This window comes from Sinohyriopsis cumingii, unplaced genomic scaffold, assembly GCF_028554795.1.
Source record: "Sinohyriopsis cumingii isolate HCF-2022 unplaced genomic scaffold, ASM2855479v2 utg002226l, whole genome shotgun sequence".
Classification (NCBI taxonomy): Eukaryota; Metazoa; Mollusca; class Bivalvia; order Unionida; family Unionidae; genus Sinohyriopsis; species Sinohyriopsis cumingii.
In genome coordinates this window covers 56,658-73,662 of record NW_028316162.1, presented here as the reverse complement: position 1 = coordinate 73,662, position 17,005 = coordinate 56,658, and the positions used below count along the sequence as shown (strand labels likewise).

The 17,005-nt window shown below is 34.5% G+C and overlaps 1 protein-coding gene across 1 annotated transcript in view; it reads right to left on the bottom strand.

The window, feature by feature from the left end:
* LOC149770911 (E3 ubiquitin-protein ligase rnf213-alpha-like) overlaps window positions 1-17,005 on the bottom strand; it is a 512,819-nt gene that overhangs the window by 449,270 nt on the left and 46,544 nt on the right. Inside the window, exon 9 of the mRNA XM_089948996.1 lies at window positions 2,207-2,348. Coding sequence (XP_089805122.1) covers window positions 2,207-2,348 — 142 coding nt within the window. The remainder of the gene's footprint in view (window positions 1-2,206; window positions 2,349-17,005) is intronic.

Here is a 17,005-nt window from a genome sequence, read left to right as displayed (position 1 = left end):
ATGGATACAAGTAACTGGGTTTTCTGCTCCATGGCCTCAATTGTTTTGATGGGAAGGTATGCCCAGGCTCCCATAGAAATATCCACTTTGGCCACGTCTGCATCCAAAGGAAGAGGTTGATAGGCCACTTTGGGGAATGTACCTGGTAGCTGGAAGAAGAAATAAGGGGTCTTGACATTGAGGGTGGAAGAGACCACCCTCTATATTGCTGAGTTATATTTTTGGCCTTCCAAAAACCTCTGTGATATTTGCTCAGTCAAAGATGAATGTGGAAGAGTATGAGGTCTTGTTGTTTTAGTACCCCAGAGATCTTTTCCAAAATGGAAAGGATCTTTCTGGACTGTGTGCCCGACCGTTTGGGGCACAAGTCTGTGGGTAACTGATAGTAAACCTCATTTACTGCCATATCATCATCCAGACCTTTCCTACCTCATCTGAGAGGAAGGGGTGGGCCTGAGAGGTGTCATAGCCACAGCTTCTGTCTTGCACTTACTGGAGTCACTGAGGATAGAGAGGGTATCATCATTATCGTGTTTCTTGATGGAAGGGGTATAACAACACTCTGCATCATGGTCCATGATTCATCTTGAGTTACAGAGAGGAGATGAGAATGTCTATTTATTCTAGATGATGTAACACCTTTAGCTTTCTGACAGGAAGTCAGCTGGTGAGGTGATGGTGGACATGAGCTGCAGCATCACTCTGACTGTGGGCAAGGTCCAGTAACCCAAAGGGCATAATGGACCAAGAGCCAAGGGCCCTGAGGTGGAAGGCCCCACATCCCATAAGGCTTCAAGGTATAACTGGGAAGTGGGGAACACCGATGCATTCCCCATGCCCAGCCTGAGTCCTGTGTATGTACTGCAAATCCTGCACAGGGTTGAATGGTAGAGGGGGAAAAGGGGGAGCTCAGTCCTTACCCTGGTCCTGTACCATGAGGCTGATGATAGAGAAGACCTTGTCTACAACTGATTTATCACTCTGTGCAGCAAGATAAGTACTGCGGTACTCTACCTCCTTGATAGGAGGGAGAAGCCTGCTGGTGCAACCCATGATGTTGATGCGGAAATTACCTGTAGTTTTCTCTATAGAAAATAAGACAATTCACCAGTGAACTTTGTTTATAAAGCAACATGCAAATACATATGCAATGTCAACGATTAGCCTGTGCAAACAAATAGGTAGACAATGTGAAACTGAAGATAGAGGAAAACAATGTCCTCAACATTAGGCAAGGCCTCTTGTTATTTTCCATAGAACACAAGGACTTACCTGTACCTACAGTGTTTTTTATTTATGTAGGGAATGCATGTCCACCTTTCTCCTAAAAGATGTAACACAAGTCAGCCTTGAGCACCCTTTAAAGAACTGAGTTCTAAAGGGGAAAATGAGGTTACAATATGGTTTCTTATAAAATGGAACAGTCAGCTGTAACACTGAGGGCAATTGAAAACTGCTTTTCATTTGTGGCAAGTTGCTACAGGCATACTTTCTCTAGTGGCAGTTTGGCAAACATCTACACAGTATGGTGTTCATCAAAAAGAATGACAGGTAATATCTACCTTCTGTGTATGACCATGCAACATACAGAGTGATGCAGAAAAAGGTCATACAGTCTTTTCTCTACTCTTTGGGAGGATGTATTCACACTGAACAGGTAGTGAATTTTCGGCATGAAAAAAGATTAGTTACACAATAGTGGCAGGATAAGTAATTGCTGCTATTAAAGGAAAATTATATGAAATCACTTGAGTTTGTCATACTTTTAAAGCCTAGACTTCAAATAAGATATTAAACTTCATATCCTACCACTATAGTTGCAATACAGTCAAGATATATCCACCAAACCTTGGATTTTGGCTGCCAATTTTTATTTTCTACAGAAGTGGTACTTAAAACACATTTTTTTGGGGGGAGGGGGTAGCTTCCTTGAAGAATGTCAATATAGCGCCATTTCATTTGCATTATTTATTTTAAGCCACTCTTCTCACAGAAATGTTTTCACTTGCTAGCTCCATAAAATCAAGGGAATGGTTCTGTTGGAGAAAAAAAAGATGTCCCACTGTCTTGACATGTGATGTACGTTTACTGAGTCTTAACATTTGTGGTTTACTACAACCAAATAATGCACAAAAACTGACACTTCACAAATACGGGCAAAAATGAAGTATTCAAACATAACCAAACTTGACTCCTACTTTCTTACCAAGATGTTTTGTTAGCTGCATATACTTCTCTAATCGTCGCTCCCCATGGTCACTGACATCAAAGTCCAAAAGGTCACCACTGACCAGACAGTGGATCTTACGGCTTGTATCAGAAACAGTCCGTCTCCAGAATACATCCAACTAAAAGAAAAAGAGCCACAGAGATTAAATAAAGTCCACCAACTGTATAACAACCTCAATAAGGACCAGCTGAGTGGCCTTCATAAATACATGGTATTTATAAACATCTAAATCTCATGTACATTGACTAAAAGAGACAATGAGTGACAACTGGACAGTCAGAAAAGGGGGAGAGAGAACTTGATTTTTCATGCTGAATACGGACAAAGACAAATACACCTACATGATGACCAGTTGATATAAGCATTATACCGTGTATTGAGGTCCAGAGGATAAACAACTAGCAGTCTCTGTTAGGATTTGACAAGCAGTTATTATCAACAGGGAACTTAAAAAGGGAACCTTATGATGTCATCATGGAACAAAACAATCTTGAAAATGTAAATTATGTGTAGATTAATAATAATAGATTAATAAGCCATTTTTCCAATAAATTTACTCCAAATCCAGAAATTTGCCATTAAAATTAGTGACAAATTAGACTGTCTAAAACTGCCAACTGCATTACCTCCGATGACCATGGGACAGTTTGTTGCACTGATTTCATGGCAGGGTTCAGTAAAATCACTCATCCTGACTGGGTAAAAATTGGGCTGAGTGAAATATTACTACATACTTGTCCATGGGCCCAGTAAATGCCAAATCTGAGCTTGAAAATAAATCTGAATGCATTGTCTACCATTAACATTCACCAAGATTCAATATTGCTTAACATTTGGCATGCATCAGTTATAAATAACTTATGCCTAATCTTTTTAATTGCTGTCAGCCATGCTGTAAAGAAAACTTTTTTTACACATGTACCTAATGTTAGCTTGATAATAAAATTGGTAAATACTATGACCATGTTATTTTGCTGCTTCACACTGAGCTCTTGATTTCTATTTGTGTTTGCATTTAAAATAACACTTTTCAGTAATTTAGGCATCATTTCGATGTGGAGGAAGATTCACTTTCATTTAGTTAAACATCGATGAATCAGACCTATGAGAAGAAGTAAGGAGACAGAGAATTTTAATGTTTGTGTAATTTTTCATCTGGCAATAATACAGTTGCTGCAGGACACTGGTATTTTCAAGACTGAAGCTTTATTAATACCAATAGGAAGATGCTAGCAGATACTTCTATATCCATTTCGTTACTTTTCACAAAAATAAATATGCAAACCTACAAAATAACTAATTCAACTGTCTCAGCCGATTCCCACCAACTTTCAAATCATGCATAATGTTGTGATCAATTTATAAAGCAGATAATGCAAAGACAACAGCTGATTGGTTGAAATCTAGTTGGGGTAAAACCCTAGAAATGTTATGTATCTTTTGGACAACCTGCTGTCTTCCTTTTGGTTGTGCCCATGTGCAGCTCTCTAGAATGGAGATTTGACCAAAATGGTTCATTAAGTAATTGAAAGATGGTGGAAAATAAGACAACTGGATTTTTTTTTCTTCAAATGCATGTTACTGATATTCTTGTGAAAAGTAACATACTTATATAAATATATAATGGCATCTTAACTTTGGCATGACAGTTTATTAATAAAGTCAATCAGCCTTGAAAACACTAGTGATCTAGGGCAGAGATATGTGTATATCTGTCTGAGGCAAGTGTAACAATGTCACAACATTTTGACATTCTCTGTCTCTCAGCTCCTACCATATCAAACTCATAAACATAATACCACTAAGAAATTAAGGGCTACATCTGCAGATGCAATTTCTCAAGTTACAAAATTTGTTGCTTATTATTATATTTATCTAAGGAGCCATGCATTTGAACCGATTTTGACCCAGTTAAGTGTCAAGCTTGAATCCAGTGGTTCTTTAGTAAAATTCTACATAGTGTAGTGAAGTGTACTGTGTTAAGCGTAACGTGGACAGGGACTGGGATGAATAACTCTTGCAACTCACTCGACCTAGGGATGAGTGGTTGAGAATTTTTTTCCTGTGCCAAGCATGGCCATTTTAATTAAACATGACAGATTTTGTCAAGTATGCATCATGATCTAAAGAAGACCAGGGCCAATGTTTCCTTTTACAATTTTTAATTGAAGAAAGATGCAAAAATATTAGGGATCCAGTATATACTGTATCAAACTGGAAACTTACAAAAAGCTTTCTATGTTGGCTCTGAGGCTCATAATTTTTACCAAGTATATTACAAGTGATCAATTCATCACAAATCATTTTAAACATCATGAGAAAGGGTTTAATACATTTCAGAGGAAAAGAGGAAAATGTGAGAAAGTTGGTGAAGAAGAAAAAGAGAAAATAATGAAACAATAAGTGATTCTCTTTCATATGGCACAGAAATTTTAACTGCACACACACACACACACACTTCATTAAACCCTGGCTTAATGGATTTATGATGCAGATAATACTTGCATCAGCTTTTGTGAAAGTCATACTTTTAAACATTATTGCAAGCATTACACAAGAGAAATTTATACTAACAACAAATATGGTGTTTTCAGGTATGGAAAATACAAATTTTTAAACAAAAACCTTCATCTGTGACCTTTATGGGGCCAAACCAATTGTGACTTCCATGATTATGTAATCATAATATCCAAGTGATTGCTAGACCAGGTTTGATTATATCTTTCTCCTAAGAAATGACACTGAAATATCATTAAAAAAATTTATATGGAAAAATTCTTCTCTTACAATATAGCAAGTATTCCTTACACTGACTAAAGAATTAAAATTGATGACAAAACTGTTAATTAAAACCAACATTAAAATTTAACTCTATATATATATATATATATATGAATGATGAACTGTCCATTTGCCAATCATTATCAATTTATATATCAACCCGAGTTCATTTTATTTATTCTGCATATACATAATCACTCTAAAACATGGCTTACATTTTATTTTGAACTAGGTTGCAGTGACATCCAAGTGTGTAAATACATTTTATGAAAGTATTTATGTGACTACATGAAATCAGATGAACACATCATTTTCTCATTCCATGTCATAATAATAGAAGTGTGCATATAATAATACCAAAGAAAGATGTTTATTATATGCTTAAGTGTGAAATGTAGAAATTTATTGGCAAAATAATTTTCAATTTTTTGTCATTCCTATATATTTTTCACAGGTGTAAATATAAGACCTCCCATCATGCCATGCAATACTTCAATGTGTGCACCAAAAGTTGTACCTGCAGCAACAAAAACAAGCACTTTATGAGCTAGAATAAATAAATAGAAACTGCATTAACATTCAAACATGGAAATTATTATACTTCACTGACAACAATAATTAACCCACTGTGACGCATTGCTGAATGGAGTTTCTCTGTGGTCAAATATGATCAAATAGTTTACAAAATGCCAAACATGTAATTGCTCTGATAGATTAGGTCATCCCAATCCTATCACTCTCTTAAGTGACTGATATTTATATGGTCAGTCTATGATAGTGAAGTAAATTTATGAAAAGGGAGGTGTTGTGAAGAAGAGTGAGTTTAACCTTTTAAGCTTTTATCTTGGGCATAGTATAAATACCAAGCAATGTCACCTGCACAGGAAAAGTATACTACAGTGACCTACTGGTACCTATTATAAATGTGAATATTAGTAAACAAGAGGCCCAAGTGGGCCTGATAAAGCCTACCATATTTTCCGGCCTATAAGTCAATACTTTTTTACCTGAAAGTCAGGTCTTCGTCTTATACTCCGAATCGACTTATATATGGATTATGTCATTGAAATTACATCGACTTATAGATGGATTACGGTACCAGGTATGCTATTAAAATTGCTCTATAATCGGCATCATCGAAAACAGGTCACATTGAAGGACAAATTCTTGTTAAATTACTATGTCAATAAATTGTTTAAAACTAATATGATTGCATTTATATTTATAAGTTTTGTCATTATTTAGTTTGCATTCTGCGTGCATTTTCTTATTTCTATTTCTCAAACATGAAATAAAATAAAACAATTACCGGTAAAAAAATTCACCAGGCTGCATAGCACACTTATGGTCTAAACTCTATAGTGTGCTGTACTAATTCAAAGCATATTGGTTGTTCCTTAAAAAAGATATGAAATAATTTTGTTTTATTCATCCTTTTTAACCATACCGCATTCTTCCTGATCACATTTTAGCAACTGGTCCACTGATATTTGATTTTTCAGTATACTGTCAGAACATGCGAGCGATTACCGCATAGCGTTTTCATTGATCTAATTTATCCTACAAAGGGATGTAACCATATTAGTTCAAGCGTTCTATAATTATTTATAAAATACCGTAGATTATGCTTTCTACTGAATCCCCCAAATCATATGTTTATAATTGCATCTGACAAAGTTTCTCAGATAACTACGGTTTAAACTGAACTAAAATCAGATATATAGATGGACTACTCATAGATCATTGATGATCTATTATTAGTTTCGCATTTCAGTTTAAAAGCAAATTGTATTGTCAAAACATCACCTATATTCATTCTTAACCAGCTGTCATTTCAGTGTCTCTCTTTGATTATACTGGAAGTTGATAAATTGGTCTTTGGTTTCCAACAACAATCAAAGCCATTTGCCGCAATTGTTTAAACCCTGATATTGGTTTTGGCTACCGATACTAGTCACCGATTGTTGGTACCCCATTGTTCTTTATCATTAATCTGCATCAATTACGCTACCCGTTTTTAATATCAAGTGGACTAAGAACCACAGAAAATGATGCCCACTCTCTTCTCTTGATCTAAATAATGAATTTAGCCATGGACATTGTTTTCATTGCTATAGTACTGGAACATTTTAATGAGGTAGGTATGTTTTGATCAATCTTTTCAGTTATAACCATTCAAATAAATATCCCCCTACAAATCATGCAACTTATATCACAATGCCTCCCATCAAATCACACAAGTCTTACACAGTGGCTTTTAAGCTGGAAGTTGTAAAGTTCACGGAAGAGAAAGGTGGGAATATGGCTGCTCACAGGAAATATCATGTAAGTGAACAATGCTAAGGTTGCATTATGCGCTACAAAAAAAAAACCAACGAAAGCAAATTGTGGCTGCCAAGCAAGATGGATTAATAATGAGGATAAATTAGAAGAATATGTCTTGACACAATGCGCTTCATGTCATGGAATGAACTCTGTTGATCTCAGACTCAAGGCAAAAGACATTGCAACTGAATTAGGAATTGAAAGTTTCAGTGGAAGTGTGTCGTGGTGTTTTAGATTCATGAAAAGAAGGGGACATAGTATAAGACAAAGCACTACTATGGCACAGAAACTACTAGTGGACTTTCTGGAAAAATTGAACAATTTCCGTGAGTATGTCCAAGACAAGACTAAGACTGACAATCTGGAAATGACTGCCATATTTCATTCTGATATGGAAGACGAAGACTTCAAGGGATTTCAGATATTGGAGATGATTAAGTGAACTCTTAATCATTATTTTCTTAATTAGAATGTGGAACAGTTCTACTACGGGTAATAAAATGAATTACAACATTGATGTGCTTTCAATTATAATTGACAAGTTAAATAATATGTATTATAAAACTGTTCATTTGTGTTAATTTGATACTGCATTTCACAGATATGTTAAAGTATAATAAAAAGTATTTTTATTTATTTTTCGTTTGTAACTTTTCTGTTTTCTGTCTCTTAATTTTCTTCACATTTCTGATTTCCCTATGGATTTCCCTATTGGTAGCCTCACTGAGTTTATCTCATCTGTTGAATCTTGTACTCATGACTGGTTTCAACTGGAATAATCAGGTTAAAGCTTTAGACCTTTAATTAACATGTACACAGCATGCACAGCCATCTGGTTCTTGTTGCAATGGATATCATAATAAAAACAAGCATGGACTGTTTATTCAGCTGTGTCAATTGATAACAGAATATAGCAGTGCCTTATACAGGAGTAAAATCACAAGCATGTCAGCATCGGTGATGCAATTTCATGTTTGCCAGTAATATGGAATATCATACAGTGATACCATAACCCTTTACCTCATAGAGTGTATGGCTTTTTGCCCTTCGATATACATGTAGCAAAGTTACCCAGTGCAGTGCACTATAAATAGAACACCTGCTACCTATTCGACTTCATACACATAGACCTGTCTGTTAACTGTCAAGCACTGTAGTGTATATTACGTTTAACAGCAATTTTAACTGTTTTACATATTTGGTACACATATATTAAGTATGGAAAGATTTAAGAGTAAAATCCAATTGTTACAGCTGTATAATTATTTTTCACGGAAGAATTTTTTTATGTGCTTTAAAATCTTGAGAGAACTCATTCACCATCAAGTCAGTGAAGTCGTGTGACCAACCGTAACTGCCATTTCTCATACTAGAAATTTACAAGTTCTTTGTCTGCGTCTAAATCACTAAACCATCTGAATATGATAATTTATAAAAACTAATTGCTGCCTACATCAATATTGATCAGAGCCTTTACTTAAGTTATTGAAGCTTTCATAGTTGTGATTCTAAATGAGAAAACTCAAGAAAGTACTGAACGAAATCTGCGACCTCCATTTTGGAGAGTGGAGAATGACCCAATTACTTTAAATAGCAGATTTCGACCAGAGCATAAACAGTGACCACGTGATCTGACGTAATGGTCATTCACACCAGTGAATGTGGTATCTAATAGGAGGTTTTCCCCGAAGGTGGCGCTATGAAAATCTGCTCAAAGTGGCTGATGTTTACAGCAGGCGTCAAAAGGTGCTTCCATGAGAATGGTGTAGAGGTGTCAAAAGGCGCTAGTATGCGAATTGGGTAGAGGCGTCCAAAGGCGCTTCCATGCAAATGGAGTAAAAGTGTCCAAAGGCGCTTGCATGAGGTAATGGATTAATATTCATGAAACCAGAAGTTACAAATGTAAAATACGAAGCCAAGTTATTGACCTGGCCTCGAATTATACTCCTGAATTGACTTATATACGGACGAAGGATGGAAAATTTATAAAATTAGTTAATTCGACTCATACTCCACATTGACTTACAGGCCGGAAAATAAGGTACTTGTCCTACATAACTCAACAGCTGATCATTTCACTAAACAATCTTATGTAGTACTGTAAGATTACAACCTATGCAAACTATCTCCCAATCTTTGTATCATGCTGATTTTACATATTTTGTGATAAAAATTCTTTCCAAAGATAAAGGCATAATTAATATGCAGTCCCTTGTTCATAATCAAAGTCACCCAAGAAAAGTTATATTTACAGATGAAGATTTAATTTGAGGTCCATAATCATATGGATTGAAATTATCATTCACATGTTGATTTTTCTTTCTTTCTTTTACCATCTTGGGTTTCTTTACTCTTGTTAATTAAATTTGGAAATTTTCAGGACAAATGCATAGTGGGGTATGTCTTTTATTAAGGGCTAAAAAACACAAAATATAAACTTTAAATAATTTGTGAATAACCTTTCAGGTACTGGACAATACTTAAAGGTTACTGCATTTGTATGGGAAAATATGAATAAGTTTTTTGGCTGGAATACTGCATGACCTTGGGAGTGCAGTATATCCATCAGACAAAACGAGTTCATATTTTCCCATACAAATGCAGTAACCTTTATATTATAGGCTCATTTTTTTATTCTACCTAAGGCTTACTTATATAAACAAAATACACTACAAGAAACGACGTAAATGAATGAATGCCGTATTCCAAACTAAATACACAAGCGCAGATTTATCATTACACAACATCATTATTAATGCGCACATAACTCCGCCCAGATAAATCTGAACTTAGTCGCGCGCTCGTCATAACTTTCAAAAGAAAATGGCGTGTCTAGTTAAAATTGAAATTTGCAGTCATATTGTGAATGAATGCGCACTGCAACAACTTTTCCATTTGATCTGGAATGAATATATTTTGGAATTTCGATTCAATGAAAGTTTGTGATTTTGGACTGGATTATTTTTGCAAATTATAAATGAAATACATCAGATTGAAGCGGTGTGGGAGAATCATGTTTGTTCTGTCACTGACTATTTGAAATCATTATGTGGGAAAAATATGAAGTGTTTCAATTGCAATTATCAAAAAGACGCCATGGAATTTAATGTTTATTTCATTTTGAGTATAGTAAGGAAGATGTAATTGCACTTGGAATATAGTCGAAATTACAGTACAATTTCGAAATTCGGATTTGCAGAACTAAGAAAGTACATTTTGAGGAAATTCTGGATGTAAAACTGTAAGTATATTTTTTTTGCCATTCTTATTACCAGCTAAAGGAGACAGTTTATGCCTTTATAGCTTGCATGTTATTTGTAGGTACCAAGCAATTTTATGAAATCTGGTGTCTATCACAAAATCTGAAACAATGTATCAAAAAGTTAATGTGGAATGTAGCAAAACAGCTGGTATGTTGCAGTCCACAAAACATCTGCTTTAGTTCATTCAGAAACAAATTTAATCAACCAAAACGTTCTGCGTCTACTATGCTAATGTACATGATTTGTTTACAAAGTAGTTCCTAATACACTATTGGGTACACGTGTCCTGCACGTGGGCGCAAAATGAAGGTGTGCAATATCGTAAAATAGTGAACAATTCTGATAATGTAAAGTTAATGGAGAAAAAAATGAGCATATAATAATTATAGGTTACTGCATTTGTACGGGAAAATATGAACGAGTTTTGGCAAGGAATACTGCACGAACATGTGAGTGCAGTATATCCTTTCGACAAAACGAGTTCATATTTTCCCATACAAATGCAGTAACCATTTTATTATATGCTCATTTTTTTATTCTACCTAAGGCTTAATTATATAAACAAAATACACTACAAGAAACAACATAAATGAATGAATGCCGTATTCCAAACTAAATACACAAGCGCAGATTTGACATTACAAAATTACATCATTATTAATGCGCACATAGCTCCGCCCAAATAAATTTGAACTTAGTCGTGCGGTTGACATAACTTTCGAAAGAAAATGGCGTGTCTAGTTAAAATTGAAATTTGCAGTCATATTGTGAATGAATGCGCATTGCAATAACTTTTCCATTTGATCTGGAGTCAATATATTTTGGTATTTTATTTCAATTCGACGAAAGTTTGTGATTTTGGACTGGATTCATCTGTGCAAATTATACATGAAATACATCGGATTGAAGTGGCGCTGGAGAAGCGTGTTTACGTCTGCAAATGTATTTCTGTTTCTGTCATTGAATGTTTGAAATCATAACATGGGAAAAATATGAAGTCTTTCAACTGCAATTTTCAAAAAGACGCTATGGAATTTAATGTGTATTTCATTTTGAGTGCAGTAAGGAGGATGCAATTGCACTTATCATCAAAATTACAGCACACTTCCTAAATGTGTAATCCAGACTGAAAACCTATGATATGGCTCATGTAATTCGGATTTGCAGAATTAAGAAAAAACATTTTGAGGAAATTCAGGATGTAAAACTGTAAGAATATTTTATTTTGCCATTCTTATCACCAGATAAAGACAGTATATACCTTGTCACTTGTATGTTATTTGTAAGGACATAATCATCCGTCTTTTATATAATGTAGCTAGCCTAAATCTGTAACATTGTATCAACGTGGAATGTGCCAAAACAGCTGGGGTTTTTTTGCAGTCCACGAAACATGTTTTAGTTCATTCAGAAACAAATTTAAATAACCACAACATAAAGAGCCTCTTACGCGAGTGTATATGATTTGTTTACAAATCAAAAGTGCTGGTGTCTGTGTCATTGTTTGTTTACAATAGAAAGTAGTTCCTTTATTCATGTGAATGCTATATGTGTATTGTCGTGCGCATTCAGTATTGGGGAATATTGAACGATTCTGACAATGTAAAGTTAACAGGAAAAAAATGAGCATATAATAATTATAGGTTACTGCATTTGTATGGGAAAAAATAAACGAGTTTTTAGGATGATATACTGCACGACCTTGGGAGTGCAGTATATCCATCCAACAAAACAAGTCCATATTTTCCCATACTAATGCAGTATCCTTTTCATTATATGCTCATTTTCTTATTCAACCTAAGGCTTAATTATATAAACAAAAATACACTACTGTCATGTATATTTGATTTAATTTAATTTTTTGTAAGTTTTAAAGTCTTGTTAATTTTTAACTTCATTACATGTCAGTGTAATGTAGTTTTGTTTATGAGGAATTTCATAATTTCCAGAAAATTCAGTTTGACCTGAATCTTTTTACAAATACCTAATATCTGAAACACCGTTTCTACTTTGGACTTAGTTCCTGGCCTTGACTGGGGGTAAAGTAAACAACTTTTTTTTTATTATTCATTTTTAATGTGTGAGTGATAATCATGAAATTGAGGCTGTAATGGTTTATGCACTATTAGACTTGTAGGTTCCTTCCAAGACTTTTTAGAATGTGATCACGTGACCCTCATCCATGCTCCATGCATCTGTTTTGCGCAGTATTCAGGTTTTATACCATTGTCTCTAGACAATTTGGTCAGTTTTGTTTAAAACACATGATGTCAAGTTGTTATTCTGTTGTCGCCAGTTTTCAAGTTATATGTTAATTTTTCTTCAGATTATTTGGATTTTAAAAGATTAATTCGTTTCTTTGGAAATATTATAGTGCTCATACAGAATTCTTGAACAAAAACATTTCTTAAAAAATTTATTCAGATTTCCAACACCGGAATGTTATTTCTGTGTTTCTACAAGGAACTGTAGACACAACATTGTACAGGATACAGCATACGTCATTGCCTTCCATTTTGGATTCATCGTCGGGACTCGAACTTGAATTCATTAGAACATTTCATTATTAGGACTTCTAAAATTCCATTTATGAATTATTCTTGGATTATTTTTGGATTTGATTTTTAAAACCGTAAGTTCTTACTTTGTCATTTTTGCAGTGTTTTTTTTTTCCAGGAAAATATTATTTGTTAAATTTTTCAAAGCTTGTTATTTTCACTTTTTCTTTAGTTACTGTTAGTTTCGAGCCTAAATATGTAACGTAAGACTACAAGAAACAAAGTAACTGAATGTATTCCATACTCCAAACTAAATACACAAGCGCAGATTTATCATTAAACAACAACATTATTAATGCACACATAACTCTGCCTAGATAAATCTGAACTTAGTTGCATGCTAGACATAACTTTTGAAAGAAAACAGCATTTTGGTCTACTTAAAATTGAAATCTGGAGTCATAATGTGAATGAATGCACATTTCAACAACTTTTTCATTTGATCTAGAATAAATAGATTTTGGTATTTTTGTTGATTCTACAAAACTTTGTGATTATGGACTGGATTTACCTGTGCCAATTCTACATGAAGTACATCAGATTTCAACAGTGTGTTGACATCTGCAAGTGTGTTTCTTTTCTGTCATTGAATGTTTGAAATCATAATGTGGGAAAAATATGAAGTCTTTCAATTGCAATTATCAAAAAGACGCCATGGAATTTAATGCTTATTTCATTTTGAGTGCAGTAAGGAGGATGTAAATTCACTTGGAATATAGTCGAAATTACAGTACAATTTTGAAATGTGTAATCAAGCTTGAGAACTCACGACATAGCTCATGCAATTCGGATTTGTAGAACTAAGAAAGTACATTTTGAAGAAATTCAGGATGTAAAGCTGTTAGTATATTTTTTGCCATTCTTATTACCAGCTAAAGAAGACAGTTTATGCCTTGTCACTTGCATGTTATTTTGTAAGGACCCTGTCTGGCATCTATAGCTAGCCTAAATCTGAAACATATCAAAAAAGTTAATGTGGAATGTGGCAAAGCAGCTCGTATGTGGCAGTCCACGAAACATCTGCTTTAGTTCATTCAGTTGGTTTACTTCATCCACAGACAAATAAAATAAATCAAAAGTACTGGCATTTGCATCCATTGTTTGTTTACAATAGAAAGTAGTTCTTTTATTCAAGTGAGTTTAATATGAATTGCACACGAGTTCAATATCGTAAAATACTGCATGATTCTGACAATGTAAAGTTAATGGAGAAAAAAATGAGTTATGTAATAATAGCAAGTATTAAACTTCATTCTGCCAAACATAACAAACTTGCTTCCAAATATTTAAGAATTCAGATGTTATAAAAAGTTTCTTTGAAAACATTCTCTACAAGTAAATTTTAAACAAAGAAATAATTAAAGAAAATATGTTCTTCTTGAGCAAATCCAATATTATAAAAAAAAACATAATTATGTGCAAAAAGTTAAATATAGTTAAGTATAATGAGAGTCTGATACTTAAAAAAACAAAGAAATTAGTTTATGCAAGCCTGCAATTGTATCTTGTTTCTAATCTCAATGAAACCATGCTTCCTCTGCTACTATCGCTTTGGGGGCCCCGAGTGTCCTAGTGGTATGTAGCTCTCACCGTTACAGATCACTACCATCTCACCTCTGTCTGCATGGGTTCAAGTCTTGGATTCAGCCAATGTGGGTATGTGAGAAAGCTTGCCAGTAGCTTCTCATGGGTTGGTGGTTCTTTCCAGGGTTTTCCCGGGGTTTCTTCCTCCACCATTTATACTGGCTGCCATGTATAGCCTATCTTGTGCTGAAAAATGGCATTAAACCCTACAACAAAAACAACTACTATTTCTTTGTCCACGCACAACTCATCATTATACTAATATAAGTGTCTCAATATTGAAATGACTTCCTTTTGCACAATGTCATCTCTTACAAACAATAACTTTATCTACTCAGTCTTGCTTGTTATATTCCTATTTTATAGTTTCTCTCTTCAGTTATAAATGACAAATTATTCTATTTAATCAATAAGTTGTATTATTTTGCTCACTTTTTGATTAATTGTTCCAACATATGCTTTTATATTTTAACTTTTTTTTATCTGGCTTGCATTTTTTTGCATGGGGAAGAAATCTGGATGAACCCAAACCTGTAATTCTCCCAACACACTCCCTTGATATCTTGTGCCTGAATAATGTGCAAACATGCTTATAAAGTGGGGTCAGGTATGGATCATATTTTGTGAAACTAGCAAATACCCCCCAAAATTGGCCCATTTCTTGAACATTAAGAAAATTATAATCAATATTGGTAAATGAAACCCTGATATATTGCTTGTTTTGCCATTAAAATCAGTGGTTAGTAACAGGAAATTCGAATCCACGTCATAAAATTCTCAATTTTTAAAAAGAGGTAATATATTCTTTTAAATTTTCTTTCCATGAAACATTCTGTAAATAACAATATCGTACAAAATTTTGATCAATTAAAATGTCACTGATATCTGCTGGTGGCACACAACTCTGATGAACTACTGGTCAGAGCATCAGCCTTGGATGCGAGTTTGAACTGCGGCCGAGTCATACTAAAGTACTAGCAGCTGCCTTGCTAGGTGCATAGCATTAAGAGGTTAGGATTTTTAATGTAGTTTTAACAATTTTTCAGTCAATTTGCTACAATGTCTAAAGTGTGGCAGTTTATAGTGATGCCTAGCACTGGGACATCATGCCACAGACATGTTGCATCATGTCCCACCCACATTATCCTGACACCAGTGCTAACTCTGCCCTCTTAATGCTGAGTGCCAATCAAGGCAGCTGCTAGTGCCATTTTTATAAGTCTTTGGTATGGCTTGGGTGGGGTTCGAACCCTTGACCTCCTGCATCCCCAGGTGGATGCTCTAACCACTTAGGCCATAGGAGCAGTCAATCTACCATCACAGTTACATCTGCAAGCATTCTGTGTGAGCATAATTAAGTGCCCACCATGTTTTGATCTCTGACTTGATGAAGTATTTGTTATATTGTTAGATTCAATTAAAAACAGACCAGCTTTGTATTATCACATTAAATATGCCTCTTGTATCAGTTCAAATAAAGGGGATGGAATAAAAGTTAAACTGGCATGCAAATCATATCTGCATAAGAGTTAGCAATCACAGTTCTGTGTCAGGTCAACTCATTTCAATTGATCAATTGGACACTGTTATAAATATTAAGTCATATAATTAAACTATCTTAAATTAGCCTACTCATTTATAAATGTAATCAAATATAGCAAGGCTGTCAAGAAAAATTAGTATTTGGTTAATAAAAAGCTTTGTTTAACAGATATGATTCATTATGCAAAAGTGAGTTACCACATTTGCAGTTAGCTTCAAATTGTAGAACTGGCACTCAGAGATTTCCTCACGAATGGGATTAAGTTTCACTATTCCTTGCAATGAAATCAAGACATCATTTTACTAACTGAACCATAAAAATATTATAAAGTTAGGATTTTGATGGTTGTTTCATCAGTTAAATGTCACTAGTTTTTTTTAATAAAAAGATCCTGTTTTGTTGTCAATCAACAACAACAAAAAGCAGTTTTGTAATACACAATCTTTCAGAGGTCAGGCATCATGAAAATAAAGGAATTTATCTCTAAAAAGTGAGCATCTCCATTAGAAAAAGCACTTTATTGACAATTATTCCCAATGCAATTATAAAACAAGTATTCAGGCATCACATTCCCCCCCCCCCATTGAGGATGGCATCCCCATAATTCTTTTGAGGTTCGTTGTTAACTTGTGCCCTCACTTATAGTGCAGTCTATTTTTGGGACCCTGCAATGTGCAAGTTATCGAAGGAGAGGTGTAGTCAATATCCTGGGTCTTTAGAA